We start from the raw sequence: 16,572 nt of genomic DNA, 5'->3' as shown, positions 1-16,572 counted from the left end.
CCCGAGGCGGCTCCAGCCCTTCGGGCGGGCTGCGCCGCAGGACACCGGGGCTGCTGCCGTTGAAGGGGCCCGCCCGCCGCCCTTATCGCCCGAGGGGCTGCAGGGCGTGTGTGGCGCAGATACACCGCGGAACCCGGGAGCGCCCCTTCACCCCCCTGCCCCGCCGGCGGGCCGAGCACCGTTACAGGACTTGCTCCGGGACCCCCGGGCTCGGGTCGCCTCCGGAGCCCGCCGGCACCGCCCGGCGGGGGAGGAGCCGCCGCTGAGCCGGTTCGTTCCCCGCCGTCCGAGCGGCGCGGAGAGGGGGAGGCGGCGCGGCCGCCTGCGCCTCAAGTTGGCGGAGCGCCGGCGGGGGACGGGCAGACCCTTCCCGCCCACGAGGAACGCGCGCACTCACCCGCCGAGCCTCCGGCGACGACTTGGTGAGAGGCCTCCTGCAGAAAGCCCCGGGGCTGCCGAGCCATCCTTGCCCGCGCTGCGGCGGCGACGAGAGGGAGCTGGCGCCTGGAGAGCGGCTGGGAGCCGGGGCCGAGTCCGCGCGGGGCGGGTGGGGAAGAGCCTGAGGGGCCGCGGTTATCTGCGGGCGGCAGGGGGAGCCGCGAACGCCGGGGGCGGGGGCGCCGGAGCGCGGCCCCGCGGCGGCCTCTGGCAGCCGGCCCCGGGCAGAGGGCGGCCCCGGGCACCGCACGGGCGCGCAGCTACGGGCGATCGCTTCTAGCCGGAAAGCAGCAGCCTCTCTCTCTATTAGGGCAGAGCCGGGACGGCCGGCTCTGCGATCGCCCAGGCCGGGGCGGGGAGCGAGGCTGTGGCACTGTCAGCGGGTCGGCGGGGGACGGCAGCGGATCGCCTGCTCGGGCTCGGGTCGTACGCTGCCGCCTCGGGCTGGTGTATACAGCGCACATCCTGCTCCCCACCGCTGCTGGGACCCAGCTAACAGCGCGCATCCTCTGCTCCTCAACGTCTGGGAAGGGTCGCTGGTGCCACTGGGCTCACAGGCTGTCTTTTTGAAGCCTACTGTGCTTTAAAAACCTTTAGTCTAAAGGTTGGTTCCATCTCTTTGATGTTCGAAGGACACGGGTATGTTGTCACTTAGAGAGTAACTATTACAGGTTACACGGACCTGTGGGCCCATCTTAGTAAACAAAAGGGTGACGGGGCACGGGCTGGAAGGGGTGGGACACAGTCAGCGCCATTGCGGACAGCCCTGCTTTCGGCAAGGCCAGTTTCTGCTTTTCCAGAAGATGCCCCAGTACAACGTGGGGGCAGCATGGGCTCGTCCTAGAGGCAGCACCATTGATGGGTAAGACAGTTCAGAGTATCAGAGATACATTAGTTTGCTGAGTGCCTGCGCGTGTTTTGTGATAGTTTAGCCACAAATGTTGCTAACTGACTAGAGCTTCCAGACTTGAAAGGAAATGTAGCTTTTTGTAACGTAGAACAAAGATTAGAGGAAAACAACGGGTTTATTGCTACTGAAAAGGATGGGAACATAGGAAATATACAGAGAAGTGTTAATAAAATGTTAAAAGACCAAGACCCTAATTGCAAAAAGGAATAATAGTCAGGAATAGTATTCAGCTATATCACTTGAATGCATCAGCAAATAAACAATAACATGAATTTTTGATCTATATAGGAGCTGAGTGCAGCTTGCTGTGGGAATACAGAATAACTCCCTTAAATTAATAAAACTTGAATGTGCTGACCTTTAAGTAATTAAAATCTTAACTTCAATGTTTCATTAGCATTTGTGTTAGTTCCCTTGGTTTGGCTCCTTGATAATGCTGCTCAATAAATACTCCTGGATGATCAAGTCTCCAGTGTTCCCTATCATCAAAATGCAGATGCTGAAGCATCACCACTTTTTTGTTCCAGAGATATAGGTCTCCCTGTGCAATGTTCTTTTGGGTACAAATAGCAAATCTAGTAGTAAGGTGGACTTTGCTACAGTATTTCGTCAGCAAAGAGAGTTTGGAGTTCGTCAGAGTGCAGAAACTGGTCAGATAAATTTGTTTTCTGCATGTGTCCCTGCATCAAAGAGAATAACGGTCAGAGTGCATGTAAATTACATAGATGTTCACACAGTAGCAAAACACCTGCTCCTTAAAAAAACAAGCAACCTCTGCTATTGTTAGGAAACTATTAAGGTTGTTTCACAGTATTCAAACTCCAAATCTATGCCGCCTAATTCAATTCCCCAGCTGGAAGTCTCTTTGGCACATCTCCCTTATTTTCCATCCACCCCTCTCTCCTCCTCCGCAAAGGGCAACCTTCCCACTGCGCAGGTTTCCTAGAGCACTTCTAGGCTTAATCCTATTTCCACGTGGCCTCTTCCGAAACCATGAGCACCACTCCATTCTCTTCCTCGATATTCCTGGCAGGGTCTGTCACTCCATTTGTGGTTACTGCGTCCCTTAGTGGGAAGGTCCGTGCATGCTGGGCAGCCCGCCAGCGCTAACAGCCGAGAAGGGACCCGCAGCTGGCAGTGCGGGGGCAGGTCGGGCCTGAGAGACCCCCGGGCAGCGCCGCTCCCGCCGGGCCCCGCCGCGCCGCCTCTCCCGCCCGCTGGGCGGCGCCACCGCCGCGCCCCGGCCCCGCCGCCTCGCCCCGCCCCCGGGCCGCGGCCCCGCCGCCGCGCGCTCCCGAGGGCGGCGGGCGCGCGCGCCCCTCCCCCCGCCCGCCCGCGGCTTTGTTGCGGAGGCGGCGGCGGGGCCGGAGCGCGCAGGTAACGGGGCGGCGGGGCCGGGTCGGGGCCGCCCCGCGGTGCTGGGCTTGGAACTCGGCCCATGCTCTGCGGCGGGGCTCGGCGGCGGCGGCGCGTCCCGCCGAGGCGGCGTTAGGTCGGGCCGCTCTGACCCAGCGCCTCCCCGCGGGCGAGCGGCCCTGCCCGGCCTCCTCCGCCCCCGGGACCGAGGCGTCGCCGGGCCCTTGCGCCACTGACCGGCTGCGTGTGCCGTGGCAGCCCCTTGGCTGGGTTAGTGTTACCTCGCCATGGCCGCCGGGCGACCCGGCTTGCCCGACTTAGCGCCCGCTCCGCGGCCGGAGATGGGGGGCAGCAAGTTTGCCGTGCGGGATGCGCGGTTTGGGGTCCCGGAGGCGGCGGCTCTGCGGGAAGGGAAGGGACGGGACGGGATGGACGGGCTGCCGCATCCCGGGAGGGGGACAGCGCTGAGAAGGAGGCCGGGACAGTCCGAGATGGAACCTGCCCCGAACAAATTCAGGGGAGTCGGTGCTGGATCTTTAGCGTCAGATGAGAACAAACTGTGGAAGATGCTCACCGCTGTAGTAATGCATTTAAAAAAACAAAAAACAAAAACAACAACAAAAAAAAAACCGCACCAAAAGAACTTTTCAAAATAAAGTTTGTGCTTTTTTTCTTTTAATATTTATGACTTAAAGTTGCTTAGGAAATCCCAATGAGCTGTATACCTCAGCTCCTGTTGTAATTCGTGCTAATCGGAGTTCTTGATGATGATGTGAGGCTCTGTTTCTTCTGAGGAAGAAGGCTATGGTTTCTTAGTGTGAAGAGTTGGGGAGAAAAACATTCAGTAAATGTACCCAAAGGACTGCTCTAGGTACAACTTCAGGGGGTTGAGGTGATTGGAGCTGGGTTGCTGTAAGAGTTTGTTTGGCCCGAATTTGGGAATTCAGAGTGTCCTGCAGTGCCATAGTGGCTTTTAAATATTCCAGCAAGTTCTAACTCCAGTTAGAACAGTCTTAAATTGCAGTGCTTTAGCTGTGGAAGAAAAATTGGTTAACCACAGCAATGTGCTTTCTAGCTCAGAAGATCTCAGAGCTGCAAATTTTGGAGGTTCCAGGATCTGTGGGATTTAAGGAAGGGCAGTGATGTGCTTGCCTTGTTCTTGTACTGTCCTTGACCATCTGTACTTGACCAGTTCTGCTCTGGGAATGTACAACTCTGGTTTAGCTTGAAGCCACTTGTTTTAGATTATTTGTTTATTTAAATATGTAGTGGCACTAGCTTATAAATCCCATGAGGTTTAACAGGGGTTAAAACGGTAATGCCAGTTAAACATGCTGCTTATGTGATAGTTCTGTTTTGGTTTATTTTGCTGTTTACCCAGAATGTTGTCATTCATGATGAGGTTCTTTGGCTGTGTGAGATAGAGCTATATACACCAGTGAGGTGCCATCACTTTGATGGCTATGAGCTCTTCTACCCTGTCACTGGTAAAGGGATTAGCACTGATTTTAGGATCTTGAAAGTGATAACCTTGTCCTGCCTGTCCAGCTAAGAAATTACTGCAGTTCTGGTTGCAGTAGAAAAAGTGAAGTGAGAGAGACTGGGACGTGAAATTACATGTAGGATTTAAGAAGGTAGGGACAGTTGCTGCTATTAGTTTCTGTAGGTATTTCAGGTTTTCTTGCAATGATACTGCAAGTTCCTTACAGAATGATACATTACAGTCCCCGTTTGTAATGGGGACTACTGCCCAATAGTAGTGGGTAACAAATTAAATTAAAAAAATCTCTTTCCCCAGTTTTCACATTATAACCAATTATATTTCTTGCCTTTTTGCTTGTTTGCTTGCTTTGTTTCTGGATTTACCTTATTTCTGTTTTAGTTATTAGTTTGCCTCTTTGAGATAAGGAAATGCTACTTTTCTTCACATTCTGTTAATCTATCTCCCTGCTTGTTAGAAGTCATTCTAGATGCTGCTAAATTAGGAATGCATTATAATGGTGTTAAACTCATTCCCTGACCAGTAAGAAGCAAAACAAGGTTTTGTTTCAGGCTTAGTATTTCTCTTGAAGTAAGACAAATCCAACATATTCATTGTATTACTGGCAGAAATAGTATGGTGCTGATGCAACATGAACCACATGTTGCTTTTTACAGTTTGTGGGGCTTTTAGTTTCAGAGAGTGCCTAGCTTAGTAAAAAAATAAGGGAGTTTTTGGATCTTGCTAGAAGGCATTAGGGGAGAAGAAAAAATACACATTTGATAGTTCTCTGGGGAAAGAATCAACAAATTATTCATTAGAATTTAAAACAAGAAGATACACATGAGCTGAGAGTGAAGGGGAAGAGCATCCTGCTTATAGATCACAGATTTGTGTAAAAGTAGTTGCAAACTTGAGAGATATCCTAATGGATCTTTATGCTACCTGCTTTTTAGTCTGCCAGACATAGGGCAGAAAAGATGCTGCGTGTTGATGGCAGTGAAATGCCACAGTGCCATAGTTTTAAGCTATGAATTGGCGATCTGACTTGATGCTCACTTCAGTGCAGATCACCCAAATCAATGCAGAGGTTTCTCACTTTACATCTGTTATCCTATGTGGGCAGTTGGTGTTTTGAAACTTACCTTTGAAACAAACAAACTCTTCTGGGCTGAGGACTAGACAGATTTAGCTACAAGCTAATGCTGCAACTGACAGATATTCCTGTTAGAATGACTGCTGCCTTTTTCCTTTTCCTTTGAAAGGAAGGTGGTTTTGAAGGAGTAAGAGAATCGGAGTATGGAACCCTTATTTGCAGAACAGATGCAGCTATGGAAAGAACCAGTGTGAATGCTCAGTTGTTAAGATGATTCTCTGTTGCTTCCAGCCGCCAGTTTTTTAAGTGACAGTATGCTTGGCATGGTCCCTGCTGATTTTGTGAGGAAGCTCCCTGCTTGCTTCACAACAGCAGGCTTCTGTTTTCCATGATGATTCTTGATGTGGACCTTCGTGCTTTAGGGACCGGTTAAAATGCAAACTGACAGTTTCTGCAGAGTGGTGGCATTTGGTATACTAAAGAATATTATATATTAGAATTTTGAAAATAGTTTATGTGTGTATTGGCTTTATATGGCAAGGTTCTTTAGCAGGGGAGCTACAGAGGGTCTTCTGTGAGAAGCTGCTAGAAGCTTCCCTCATGTCTGACAGAGCCAATGCCAGCCAGCTTCACGGTGAATTCACTGCTGGCCAAGGCCAACCCTGTCAGCAGCAGTGGCAGCACCTCCGGAATAACGGAGTTAAAAAAGGGGAGAGGACTGGGAATTCTTACTTGCAGCTGGAGAGGGGAGGTAGAAAGCATGAGAGAAGAAACTCTGCAGACACCAAGGTTGGTGATGAAGGAGAGGGAGGAGGTGCTCCAGCCACCAGAGAAGAGGTTCCCCTGCAGCCTGTTGTGCACACCATGGTGAGGCAGCTGTGCCTCCGCAGTCCAGAGAAGATCCCCCACTGGAGCAGGTGTCTGTGCCCAGAGGAGGCTGTGACCCCATGGGAAACCTGTGCTGTACCAGCTCTTGGCAGGCCCATGACAGAGCAGGTTTGCTGGTAGGGGATAACCATGGGGGACCCACGCTGGAGGAGCTTGGTAATGAAAGATTGAACCATGTGGAAGGGACTCACGCTGGAGCAGTTTGGGGATAATTAGTCCGTGGGAAGCAAGCATGTTGAAGTTTATGGAGAACTTTCTCCTGTGGGAGGGATCCCATGCTGAAGCACAGGAAAAGTGTGAGGAATCCTCTCCCCATGGAGGAAGGAGCAGCAGAGACAATGTGTGATGAACTGACTGGAAACCCTGTTTCTGTCCCTCTGCTCCGCGATGGGGAGGAGGTAGAGAAAACTGGGAGTAAAGTTAAGCCCTAGAAGTGGGAGGAGGGTGTTTAAAGTTTAGAATTTCCCTGAGTCAAATCTGTTTTGCCCATGATGGTAACTGGTGACTGAGCTTTTTGTTATATTTTTCTTTTCCCTGTACAGCTGAGGAGAGAGTGATAGAGCAGCTTTTGGTGGGCACATGGATTCCAGTCAGAGTCAGCCCACTGCAACACGAGATATTGCTGGGATTGATCTTTGGTTTTCATAGCATTAATAAATCAAATAATATTTTTTAAATGTTCACATGTAGGTTACAGTTCTCTAAAATAAGATTTCTTGAAACTTTTTTGACATGAAACAGAGTAACAGACAAGATTGTGTAAATTGAAGTCCAGTGGATTCCTATCATAATGCAATATGTGTTGCTTAAAGGTTTACTCTATTTTATTGAACATCTAAACATGAAAACAGCTTATTATATTTACTGTGCACTGTTACACTTGGCTGAGTCTTTCCAAAGGCGTTGTAATATTTATTTCCTGCTTTTCAGAGAAATTAAAACTCAGTGGTTTAGTTAATTATTCTGAAAGCATTTTTTATTTTGAAACTTAGAGTTGTGGTACCTGTGGCCTAAAATCAACTTCATTTTGGCCACCAGAGTGGCTTATTTTCTTCCCTTTTTTGTTTGTTATTTTTTGTTATGTTTACCTATGCTTTTCTCTAGTAGGCATATAGAAGGAGTTTATTGTGTCAGGTGGGTGATGGGAGGCTGTTTGTACCTGTGTTGTGGCTTGGGTGCAGGAATGCTCCTGTGGGTTCTAGAGTAGGGAAGGGGTTGAAGGGCTGAGTAGGGTCCATGAGTGACTTACAGGCTGCTTGCCATTATAGTTGCTGAAATATATTCTGGAAAATCACATTGAGAAAAGGCATATAATCCTTACTGTTGACTTCACAGGTAGTTAAAATTATTGTCAATATATTTGTTTTATTTTTAGCATGGACTAAAATACATGAGACTGGTTCATAGTGTCTGTTATGAAACAGAAAAAAAGTCAAGAGAGTGGCTGTGGTATCATTTTGTTCAGTATCTCTTGCTAGAGGAGCAAACCCAGGAGCTGATCGAACTTCCCTTTAAGTGAATGGCAAAACTCCCATTGGTCACAAAAGCACGGGATTACACCATGGGTTTGGAAGAAATAATTGGTAATGAGTTCAGCTACTGAAGGGCATTGAATTTTGCACCATGAAATCCGTAATAAATTGAGTTAAGGAGATCCACATAACATGCTGGTAGATAAATGTTATCCTTTCTGTCCTTTTATGTAAATCTGTTGAAGACAGAATTTGATCTTTAAGTTATATGTTCATTTAAATAGTTATATTCTGACTAGCTATGCACTAATTTAAATATGAAGTGTGAAATAAATTAGAAAAATCTAACCTGGTGCAGTAATGTTGTATTAGGACTAAGAAGGATTATAAGGTTTGGTTGTTGATTAGGTCTTTGAGGGGAGAGGGTTGCAGCTACCATCAGGGTTTGTGGAATGAGAGCAAGGTTGTATCTGAATCAAAACTGTTCTGAAAATGCTATATGATGCTCCAGTGTGAGAGAATTTAACATGGGATCAAAAACTGCTGCACTTGAAGCAAACAGACTACATTTATGATTTACAGTAGTAATTTATTTAAGCCAATTTACAAGTTCACTTGTACTTTAGCATATAAATAAAAATGTCCAATTGTAAAAGGAGTATTTAGTGCTGAAGAGTTACTTCATGGGTGGGCATGTGTATAAATTGCCCTGGGTGAGACTAGAATTGGAAAACGTTCTTAGTTACCAATTTAACAAAAGAATGATCCTAAGCTTAGATTGGCTTGGTGAAAATATCATAGGGCTTTCTGAGGCATGGCAGTTGAGGTGTATGGAATTTTTTAGTGCATAAAGTTAAATATGTTTAAAACTTTGTATTACATCTTTTTTAAGATGTTCTTGACTAGTTTCCTTTGGGGTTAATCAACTCTGCTTTAGTTTTCTTTCATTACACTGTTTCCAAATATATGTTTGACCCCCTTTCCTTGTTAATTCTGATATTTCAACAGGTGAGAAAGTGGAACCATTCTTCTTGCTTGCCTGTTGTATTTGATAGGAAAGAAAACATAAGCAAACAAAATTGAAATTGAAACATAGCAAACATAATGCAAACTACATTACACATTTAACTACTACTACATTACACACTTACTACTATTACACATTTAACTTCATTTTAGGAATTGACTACCAAAAAGATCAACCTAGTTACCAAGAAAAATAGTATCTCAGCTTGCAGCTGAGTGCAGTTAAGAGATCTGAGAACACTGACTGAGCATAATTACAGAAGCTAAGACATTCCAGCGGTATCTTCGAAGCTATTGAAAAAAGTTATGCAAAAATGAGTGTATTCTTTTTTTTTAAGCATTTATTTCTCTGAGTAATGGTATGATATATATTTATATACTTCTTTTTGAAAGTTAGTGCTGTTTGAGAGAGACTATATGGCAAAATGTGAAGATACATACCTAATGCACTATTGTCTCGGATGTTGTAATTTATGCTTGTTGTAGTTGCCTGAATTATCCCATCCCATCATTAGTGGTATTGATATAATAAAATCATTAGTATCCATAAAATAGTTCAATAAAGTTATTAATATTACTTTTAGAAAGTCACAACTTACTTTCCTTAAATAGTGTTCTTAACTTAAAATTTCTGTGATCTGCAGTTGGACTTGCTTTAAGATGCTGCTTCTCAATGTGTTCTTGTGATTCACATTCAAGTAAGTAAAATTTCAGGTTCTGTAGGAATTTCAGGCATTAAGTGACTAGGGGGTGGGAGTGTGTTAAATTTGCTATGTAAATTTTTAGATACAAGCTTGAGAAACAAAGCAGTGTTGTTCATCATGTATTTCTGTAGTGTGCCTCTTATGTGTGCACAGGCAGTTTTTCCATTTGCTCTTATGGCAGAGTATTAGGATGTGGTTTTCCTTGTCTGAGATTTGACATAAGCGCTGTGTGATCGGTTTGCTCCTTGGTACCTTTTTTGTAATGAGGAAATTGGGTGAAACACCCACCACAGTTTTAAGATTTATTGAAATTTTTGTAGCTTTCCTTGTAGAGCTACAGAAATGTGTTTTTGTTTTTATTTTCTTTTTTACAAATATTACTAGATGAGTGATACAGAAACTATGATAGACATTCAGTTGCTTAGTGTAATCAAAGCAGGCCAATGAAATACTTAGATAATGATTTAGATCTGTTTTCACAGGCACTTGCTCACTTTTTTCCACCTTTTTCTTTTTTTTTTTTTTTGCTTCTGCTAGTTGTCATGATACCAGGAGATTGCTGTCAGTAACTAGATTAAAATGAAATAAAAATTAGTCTTGAAGTAGTTAAATATCTCCATTCCATGATCTATATCTGAAGAAAAACAAACAGTATTTAATGCGTCTGTGTTCCTGGATCTGTTTGTAATGGTATTTATTTTTATTAAACCACAGGAATCTTGAAGTTTAACTTTTCCCTTTGTACCTGACTGTATGATGAAAAAGGATGTAGTTCCACACCTATATCCTTCTCAAGTGTAGCCTGTATTGATGTCATTGTTCCTTAAAGAGATATCAGCAAACCCGTAGTTCTGCTCAGTTTTATTTTAAAGTGCATTTTGATTAAAATTTAAATTTAGCAAGTGGAAAAGCCACTTTCACTTTAAAATTTGCTTTCCCTTCAAGTTAAAATTTAAAACAAAGAAAAAAGACAGCATTCTGTTCTCATTTTGTGGTGCTATGTAAAGTTCATTGCAGGAGATTTTCTTTTCCATTAGTCTCGTCAATTGTCATTTATGGGGAACAAGCTACGTTGGAAAAGCTGAGCCACAGGAGGAGCTGTGTGAATTCCCTCATGCCCTTGTTCACCAATTCTCTTTGTCTTATAGGATAATACATAGAGCCTCAGTTATACTGCTCTGTGCTCCATTCCTGCCTTCTTGCTGTGACCACCTGTTGGTTGTTTTCAGGTGTGCCTGACTAAATTAGTCCCATCTTTTCCCGTGTTTGGGTACTGTGTAAGGGATGTGGGTATTTCAAGGATTCCCTTACCCTGCTCAGCTGCCTTCAACGTGTTGTTGAGTGTGAGGCAGGATGTTTTAAAGAAAAGAAGTGGGGTGGAGTGGTGGAATTCACTGTCCATTCCCTGCATTGTCTCTTTGCTTGCACCAGGTTCTAAATTAGCTGCTGATCTTGCTGGACGTGCCTTGGAGACCAGAATTGGCTGGCTGCTCAGCCAGCTCTTGGCCCTTGGCAAGCTCAGGCACCTGCTGAAGGGCTGCACAGAGGGCATAGCTCTGCCTCTCCTTCTTTCTGCTATTCTGCAGCCAGAGCTCAATCACCTTGGCTGATGGGCACAAAGGGTCCTGGGGAGGGAAGAGACTGCTCTTTTTCACTCCCAGATATGAATTGAAGGCACGGTGGCGTTTTTAAGGCAAGGTTTAAATGGCTCAATTTCAGAAATGCTGTGTGTGACAGCAGTAGTCAAATTAATCTTTAAAGTTAGGCATAATATAGCTTCAGCTCCCACTGTGCAGAAGTATCCTTGAATAGGGACAGCAGTCGCCTTCTGAAACTTAGTTTTTGCATGTTTGAGGAGTTTCCTTTTTTAATGAAAAGGACCACATCTAATACCTTAAATTGTGATACAGTTTTGAGTTGTTTTTGAGAGTTACCTGTGTATTTGCTTGCATTAAGAAGAAAAAATAAAGCCTCACATCTGGATTGGGAGTGTGTAGTCATATGCTGCGTCTTGTAGAAAAATGGTGCTTCTTTATAACAGTTTTTGAGACATATTTTACAAATATTAAAGGATAACAAAAGATTTCACACATGTACAACAGTTTCAGCCTAGCATGGGAGTGAATGTAGTTTGTTGATTGTTTTCTTCTGAAACAGTATTTTTTTCTGAATAGTCTCACATTATGTCTTCTGAATATCTCACTAGCAAGCAGAGATGTGAAGTAGCTGTTGGGATTTTGGTTCATTTTCCCCCAGCAGCTCCTGCCGGAGGCGTGCAGGGTCGCAGGCCGGTAGATGGAGCCCTGTGCCAGCAGCCGGCTTTGAGCCGCCTGGTGAGCGAACCTGCCGCCTCTGCCCTGAGCGCCCGGCGGGAGCGCCTTCTGGCGCACGTGTCTGTGATATGTTTTATTCATTGAAACGGATATGGGTTTAAAATTAAATGTCTACCGTTGGCCGTGTGAGTCAAGGCAGTGACTGTGTGCTCAGATGCTTGGGGACAGCCTTGTGGCGTTCATGACGGGCAGGCGATCGGGTGAAATGCCCTGATCTGTTCCAGAGTGCTGCAAGGATGAGAGTACATGTGGCTTGCCACGTTTTTCTGTTAACTTCTGAGCCAACTGCGTGTCCTTAGGCAAATCCTTGTTGAAACCATCAAAAACAGGACCTATAGGAAGCTCTTAAGAAACTTACAAAGCAGATTAAAACAGGAGTTTTGGGACATAGTTTTGTAATTTTGTTATTCAGATATGCAAACTGCTGATTTTTTAAAAACATATTTTTGAGTATAGAAAATTGTTAAATAGAGCAGTTCAGAAATTCAAAATCAGCAGCAGCTAATCTTGCATATCGCTTCTTTTGCACTGTGTGTCCACACCCACAGCCCAGAGTTGTGTTACGTGGCTCAACTACATGATACCGTGAACTGGGTTTGTTGATATTTCTGTCGGCCACTTGTAGAACTGTAAAAAATGTCCAAGTTTTTTGTAACTTTATTTAGAAATCGATTTACCTGATGCAGTGTTGTATATAGCCAAGTTACTCTAGTGTTAGAAGAGTTCTTAAACAGCAAGATGCTAATTTTACTTGAAAGTTTGAAATGTAGTTCTTAATTTTAAAGGGAGAGAGGAGGAAAATTTTTGAGGGATAATAATAACATAAATTGTTCTTGTGGGGGTTTGTACTGGATTTGTTCCAGTAAGTCTACACTTGAAATATCTGAGAGATTAGTAGTATTCTCTGATTGTTACAGGTACACCATTTCTATAACATATGCCCTGCATTTTTTATTTGAAATTCCAAGTGTCTTAATGTTTACATTTCAAAACAATGGGGAGGGTGTGGGTCCCTGGTGTTTTTTCTCTGACTAATATTTCTGCACAGTAACACTCCTGTACTGTACCTTAAATCTCAAAAGAAAAAGTAAGTCATTCTTAAAGCCTGAAGATTTGTCCGATGACTGTATGAATACTGGGCTAAGTTGCAATCTGAAATAATCTTTGGAAATGTGTTTCTACCTGCTGTCCATTATGTGTGTTAAACTGGAATTCAGATGTTAGGGAATGGACATAGAAGTGAGATTGTGAAAGGATTTTTCAAAAATAAATTGTTCAGTTAGAATTCTGCTGGAATTGTATCATTTTGTTTGCTTTATTTGTTTTAATGTTTAGTAGTTGCCTTTGCTTATGATTTGCAAAAATGAAGTTACAGATTTTCTTTCACATGGCACATAGTTGGATGGAGCTTTGAGCAACCTGATCTAGTGGTAGGTTTCCCTGGCCATGGCAGGGGGTTGGAATAGGTGGTCTTCAAGATCCCTTCCAATCCACACTATGCTAGGTTTGTGGTAGCAAAGTATTACAGCACTCCTGTCATTCAAACCCAATTATTTGCTGCAGTCCGGAGAGGAAGCTTTAGACGGTATTGCAATTTGTTATTGATTCAGTGCATTTTTAACAAATCAGACACAAATCACAGCTATAAACATCTTTGTGCTTTGATGGGAAAAAATAAATAGTCATGTGTGGGGTTGACCCCAGCCAACAGCTATACACCAGCACAGGTGCTCACTTGCTGCTCTCCCCAGCAGGCTGAGGAGGAAAATAAGGAGAGTGGAAGAAAATTCATGTTTCAAGACAGTGACAGTTTAATAAGCAAAGGAAAAAGAAGAAAGAACAAACCAACCAACCAAAACTAAAACCAACAAAAATTTGTGCAAATGGAGTCACTTGCCACCTCTCACCTGCAGCACGCTCTGGTCCAGCCAGTCTCAGAGGGCTGTTGCTTTGGAGGAAAAGCTGCATACCCCCTTTCTTTGCTTTGCCCAGTTTCCATTGCTAAGCGTGACATTATATGGTGTGGAATATCTTTTTGGCTGGTATGGGTCAGCTCTGCCCCCTCACAACTTCTTGCCTGTGCCCAAGCTACTCTCTGGAGGCACAGAGTTGGTGGGAAGCAAAAGCCTTGATGCTGTGGAAGTAGTGTGGGCAACATTCAAATTACTGGTATGTTATCAGCACTGTGTTAGCCATAACCCCAAAACACCAAAATACCATGTGTGCTGTTACAAAGGAAGTTAATGACATCCAAACCAGAGTCAGTACAAGTAGAAACATATCTTTTCAATAGTAAAAATACTCTTTTCTAAAATGTGTTATGAAAAGCAAATTTGTAGCAGCATTGATGATAGACAGATGGATATGCAGCTTAAATTTGTAAGGGAGGAATTTCTAAATTTATATAGATACAATTTGCATAAGCAAATCTCAATTTTTAAAATTCTAGTAATAATTTAGAAGAAATTTTACTTCTATGCAGCGGTGACTTCTCACATATGAATGAAGTTGCAACATATGTATTTGGCATTAGTGATGTCTTAGGCCACCATTATTTTGTTCAAGAATGATCATGCCCTTTTGTTTTGAGCCATTGTGTTTTTGTATTCTTTGACTTTTGATTTAGTTAGTACCAGAGGCAGTGATATTAGCACAAATAGAAAGCTGTAGCAGAATATAAGTATTTTACTTGAGTGTTTATGAAAATAAGCTACCTTTGCCTCTCAAGGGCATGACTACAAAGTTTAGCTCATGTTCTTGTTAAAAGGATATTTTCTTTGCAGAGGAGGGAGGTTTTTTTCAGAAGTTTGACAGTAAAGCTTTCAGTGAAATACAGGGTAGAGCTGAAAAGTCAAAATGTTCAGAAAATTACATTCCAATGAATGTTTGCCCTTAGAAGCAAAAGAAGAGCTTAATAATCTCATATGATGCATAAAATGAGTGGTAAAATCAACAGAGTAGATATACTGGTCATTGAAAGGTGAGGGGAATAAGACAAGCCTTCATTAAACTTGGCCTTTAAATGTTTTTAAAAAGCAAAATACAGAAACACCAAGTCTTGCACCTGCCAGTGCGTGAAGAGCATCATGAAAAGATGACTGATAACCAATGTTTTTCTGTGCTTGATGCATCAGTTGAATTTGGCAGTTTCTCTGAAGAAAGCGGAGACCACCTCTGTGCGTTCAGCATTCCTTATGTATCAGCACCTGAGTCCTTTGAGAGACTTTGTATACTGCCTGAAGCATTCAGCAGGGAAGTACAGCGCATGTTGAATAGCAAAGGCTGCAGTGAGGACTGATGTTTTGACCCAGGGAAGATGATAGAAATGTAGAGCTAGCAATTGTGAAAAGCTTTGGGAGGAATCAGAGCTTCTAGGCTCTGGTTCTCTATCAATCCAAAGGATCACAGGTGGTAACTGAAACAGATTAATTTGTAATTCTGATATAAGCATACTACATTTTTCTGCTGACTGTATAGAGTCATAGACCTCAAAGACCTACTGATAGTTGCCTCTAGCATGACATTTTATCCCTGTCACAGTGGTTTTTGTTAACAGGTTACATTATATGGGGAAGGAGATTATGGTAACTGAGACATGTAAAGGACTCCTGCCAAACACAGAACAAAACATTAGCTTGTGCAGAGGCTTGTGATCTTCTGTACTGATGTAAAACAGCTGTTTGGAAAACATCTCTTGGTCTTCTGAGGTCTGAGTGGTTTCTGTGTGCAAATGGGGGACAAAGGGAGATGTAGCTGAAGTCTTATAAGCAAAACTGTTTTGACTGAGGTCCTGAACTTTTTTTATGACCTAAACTTGTATCTTGGCAGCAGGAGTGGGCAAAGCTTTAATATTCTGAGTTTAGCTATTTATTTGTTCATTTACAATCTCATAAGCTGTAATAGCAAAGCATCTTTCAAAATCTTTATTCTGTCAGTAAAATACATGTGGTATTATACTTGCAATCTGGCTCATGCCTAGAAACAGTTTTTCTGCTGGGCCAATTACCAGTATTTGTGGTGCTCTGGTATAGCAGTACAGAGAACTAGCAAGGTAGATCAGTCTAAAACTTGCATTTATGAGCTAAACAATATGGACTATTCATTCTTAGAAATGTGTTATATGAAATTATAATTGAAAACCAATTTATCAACCAAGACGGAAATTCACCTGCTAGCTAATGTATTTTAAATTATATACACTTCTGACACAGCCTTTTCTGAAGGTTGAATGACAGTGGGGGTGGTTTCATTCTTATTCCCCTTTGCAGGGGGATTGTATTCCCCTTTGGAGCTGAGGAGTTGTGCTGGGTTCCCTGCTCAGCTTTGCAAATACATTGTTCAAAACATCAATTCAAACTGATGTTACTGTGCTTTATCCACCAGTGAGCAGTTTTGCCCATTCCCTGTATCTAAGGTACACATTCCAGGTGGATGGCACGAAATCCTTTTTTCCATATTTTGTGTTTGTAGGACAGATTTGAGTCATTATCTCTAGGCTAAGGAGATGGTAAAACACCTTAGTCATTCCTACAGGGACTATTTATGTAGAGGAAGGATATTCTTCAGCCTAGATTTTGGCAAAGTTTTTTTTTTTTGCTTATAAGGTTTTTAAAATAGCATAAATTACATTCCAAGGATTTTTATGTGGTTTTACATTGTTTATATGTGTGTCTCTCTATATCATTAAATTAATGGTTTAAAATTTTTTAGGATTTTAGGCCAAACTAAAACTAAAGCTGGTTGTTTGGTTTTTTTAATATATCACTAACTACATGTTGTAATACCATTTGACTGTAGGTTTTTTGATATTTTTTTTCTTGATTTTCAAAAGCTATTAAGCTGTACCTATTTTTGTATGAAATCCACTTT

General features: G+C 43.2%; 2 protein-coding genes across 5 annotated transcripts in view; one reads left to right on the top strand and one right to left on the bottom strand.

Annotated features, from left to right (window-relative positions):
- The window catches only part of SLC25A21 (solute carrier family 25 member 21), a 231,216-nt gene extending 230,701 nt beyond the window's left edge, over nt 1-515 (bottom strand). For 2 of the 3 annotated variants that reach the window (XM_063160346.1, XM_063160347.1), the window contains exon 1: nt 398-515. In XM_063160346.1, the coding sequence (XP_063016416.1) occupies nt 398-464 (67 nt within the window). In that variant the 5' untranslated portion in view covers nt 465-515. The remainder of the gene's footprint in view (nt 1-397) is intronic. The other variant, XM_063160348.1, reaches the window with a different exon arrangement.
- A 2,165-nt stretch (nt 516-2,680) lies between these two features.
- The window catches only part of MIPOL1 (mirror-image polydactyly 1), a 185,144-nt gene continuing 171,252 nt past the window's right edge, over nt 2,681-16,572 (top strand). The window contains exon 1 of one of the 2 annotated variants that reach the window (XM_063160344.1): nt 2,681-2,725. The gene's annotated coding sequence lies outside the window, so the exon portion shown is untranslated. The remainder of the gene's footprint in view (nt 2,726-16,572) is intronic. The other variant, XM_063160345.1, reaches the window with a different exon arrangement.

Source organism: Melospiza melodia, chromosome 6 (genome assembly GCF_035770615.1).
Source record: "Melospiza melodia melodia isolate bMelMel2 chromosome 6, bMelMel2.pri, whole genome shotgun sequence".
In the NCBI taxonomy this organism is placed as follows: Eukaryota; Metazoa; Chordata; class Aves; order Passeriformes; family Passerellidae; genus Melospiza; species Melospiza melodia.
The sequence above is the reverse complement of the archived record's forward strand: the minus strand, read 5'-3'. Positions and strand labels throughout refer to the sequence as shown.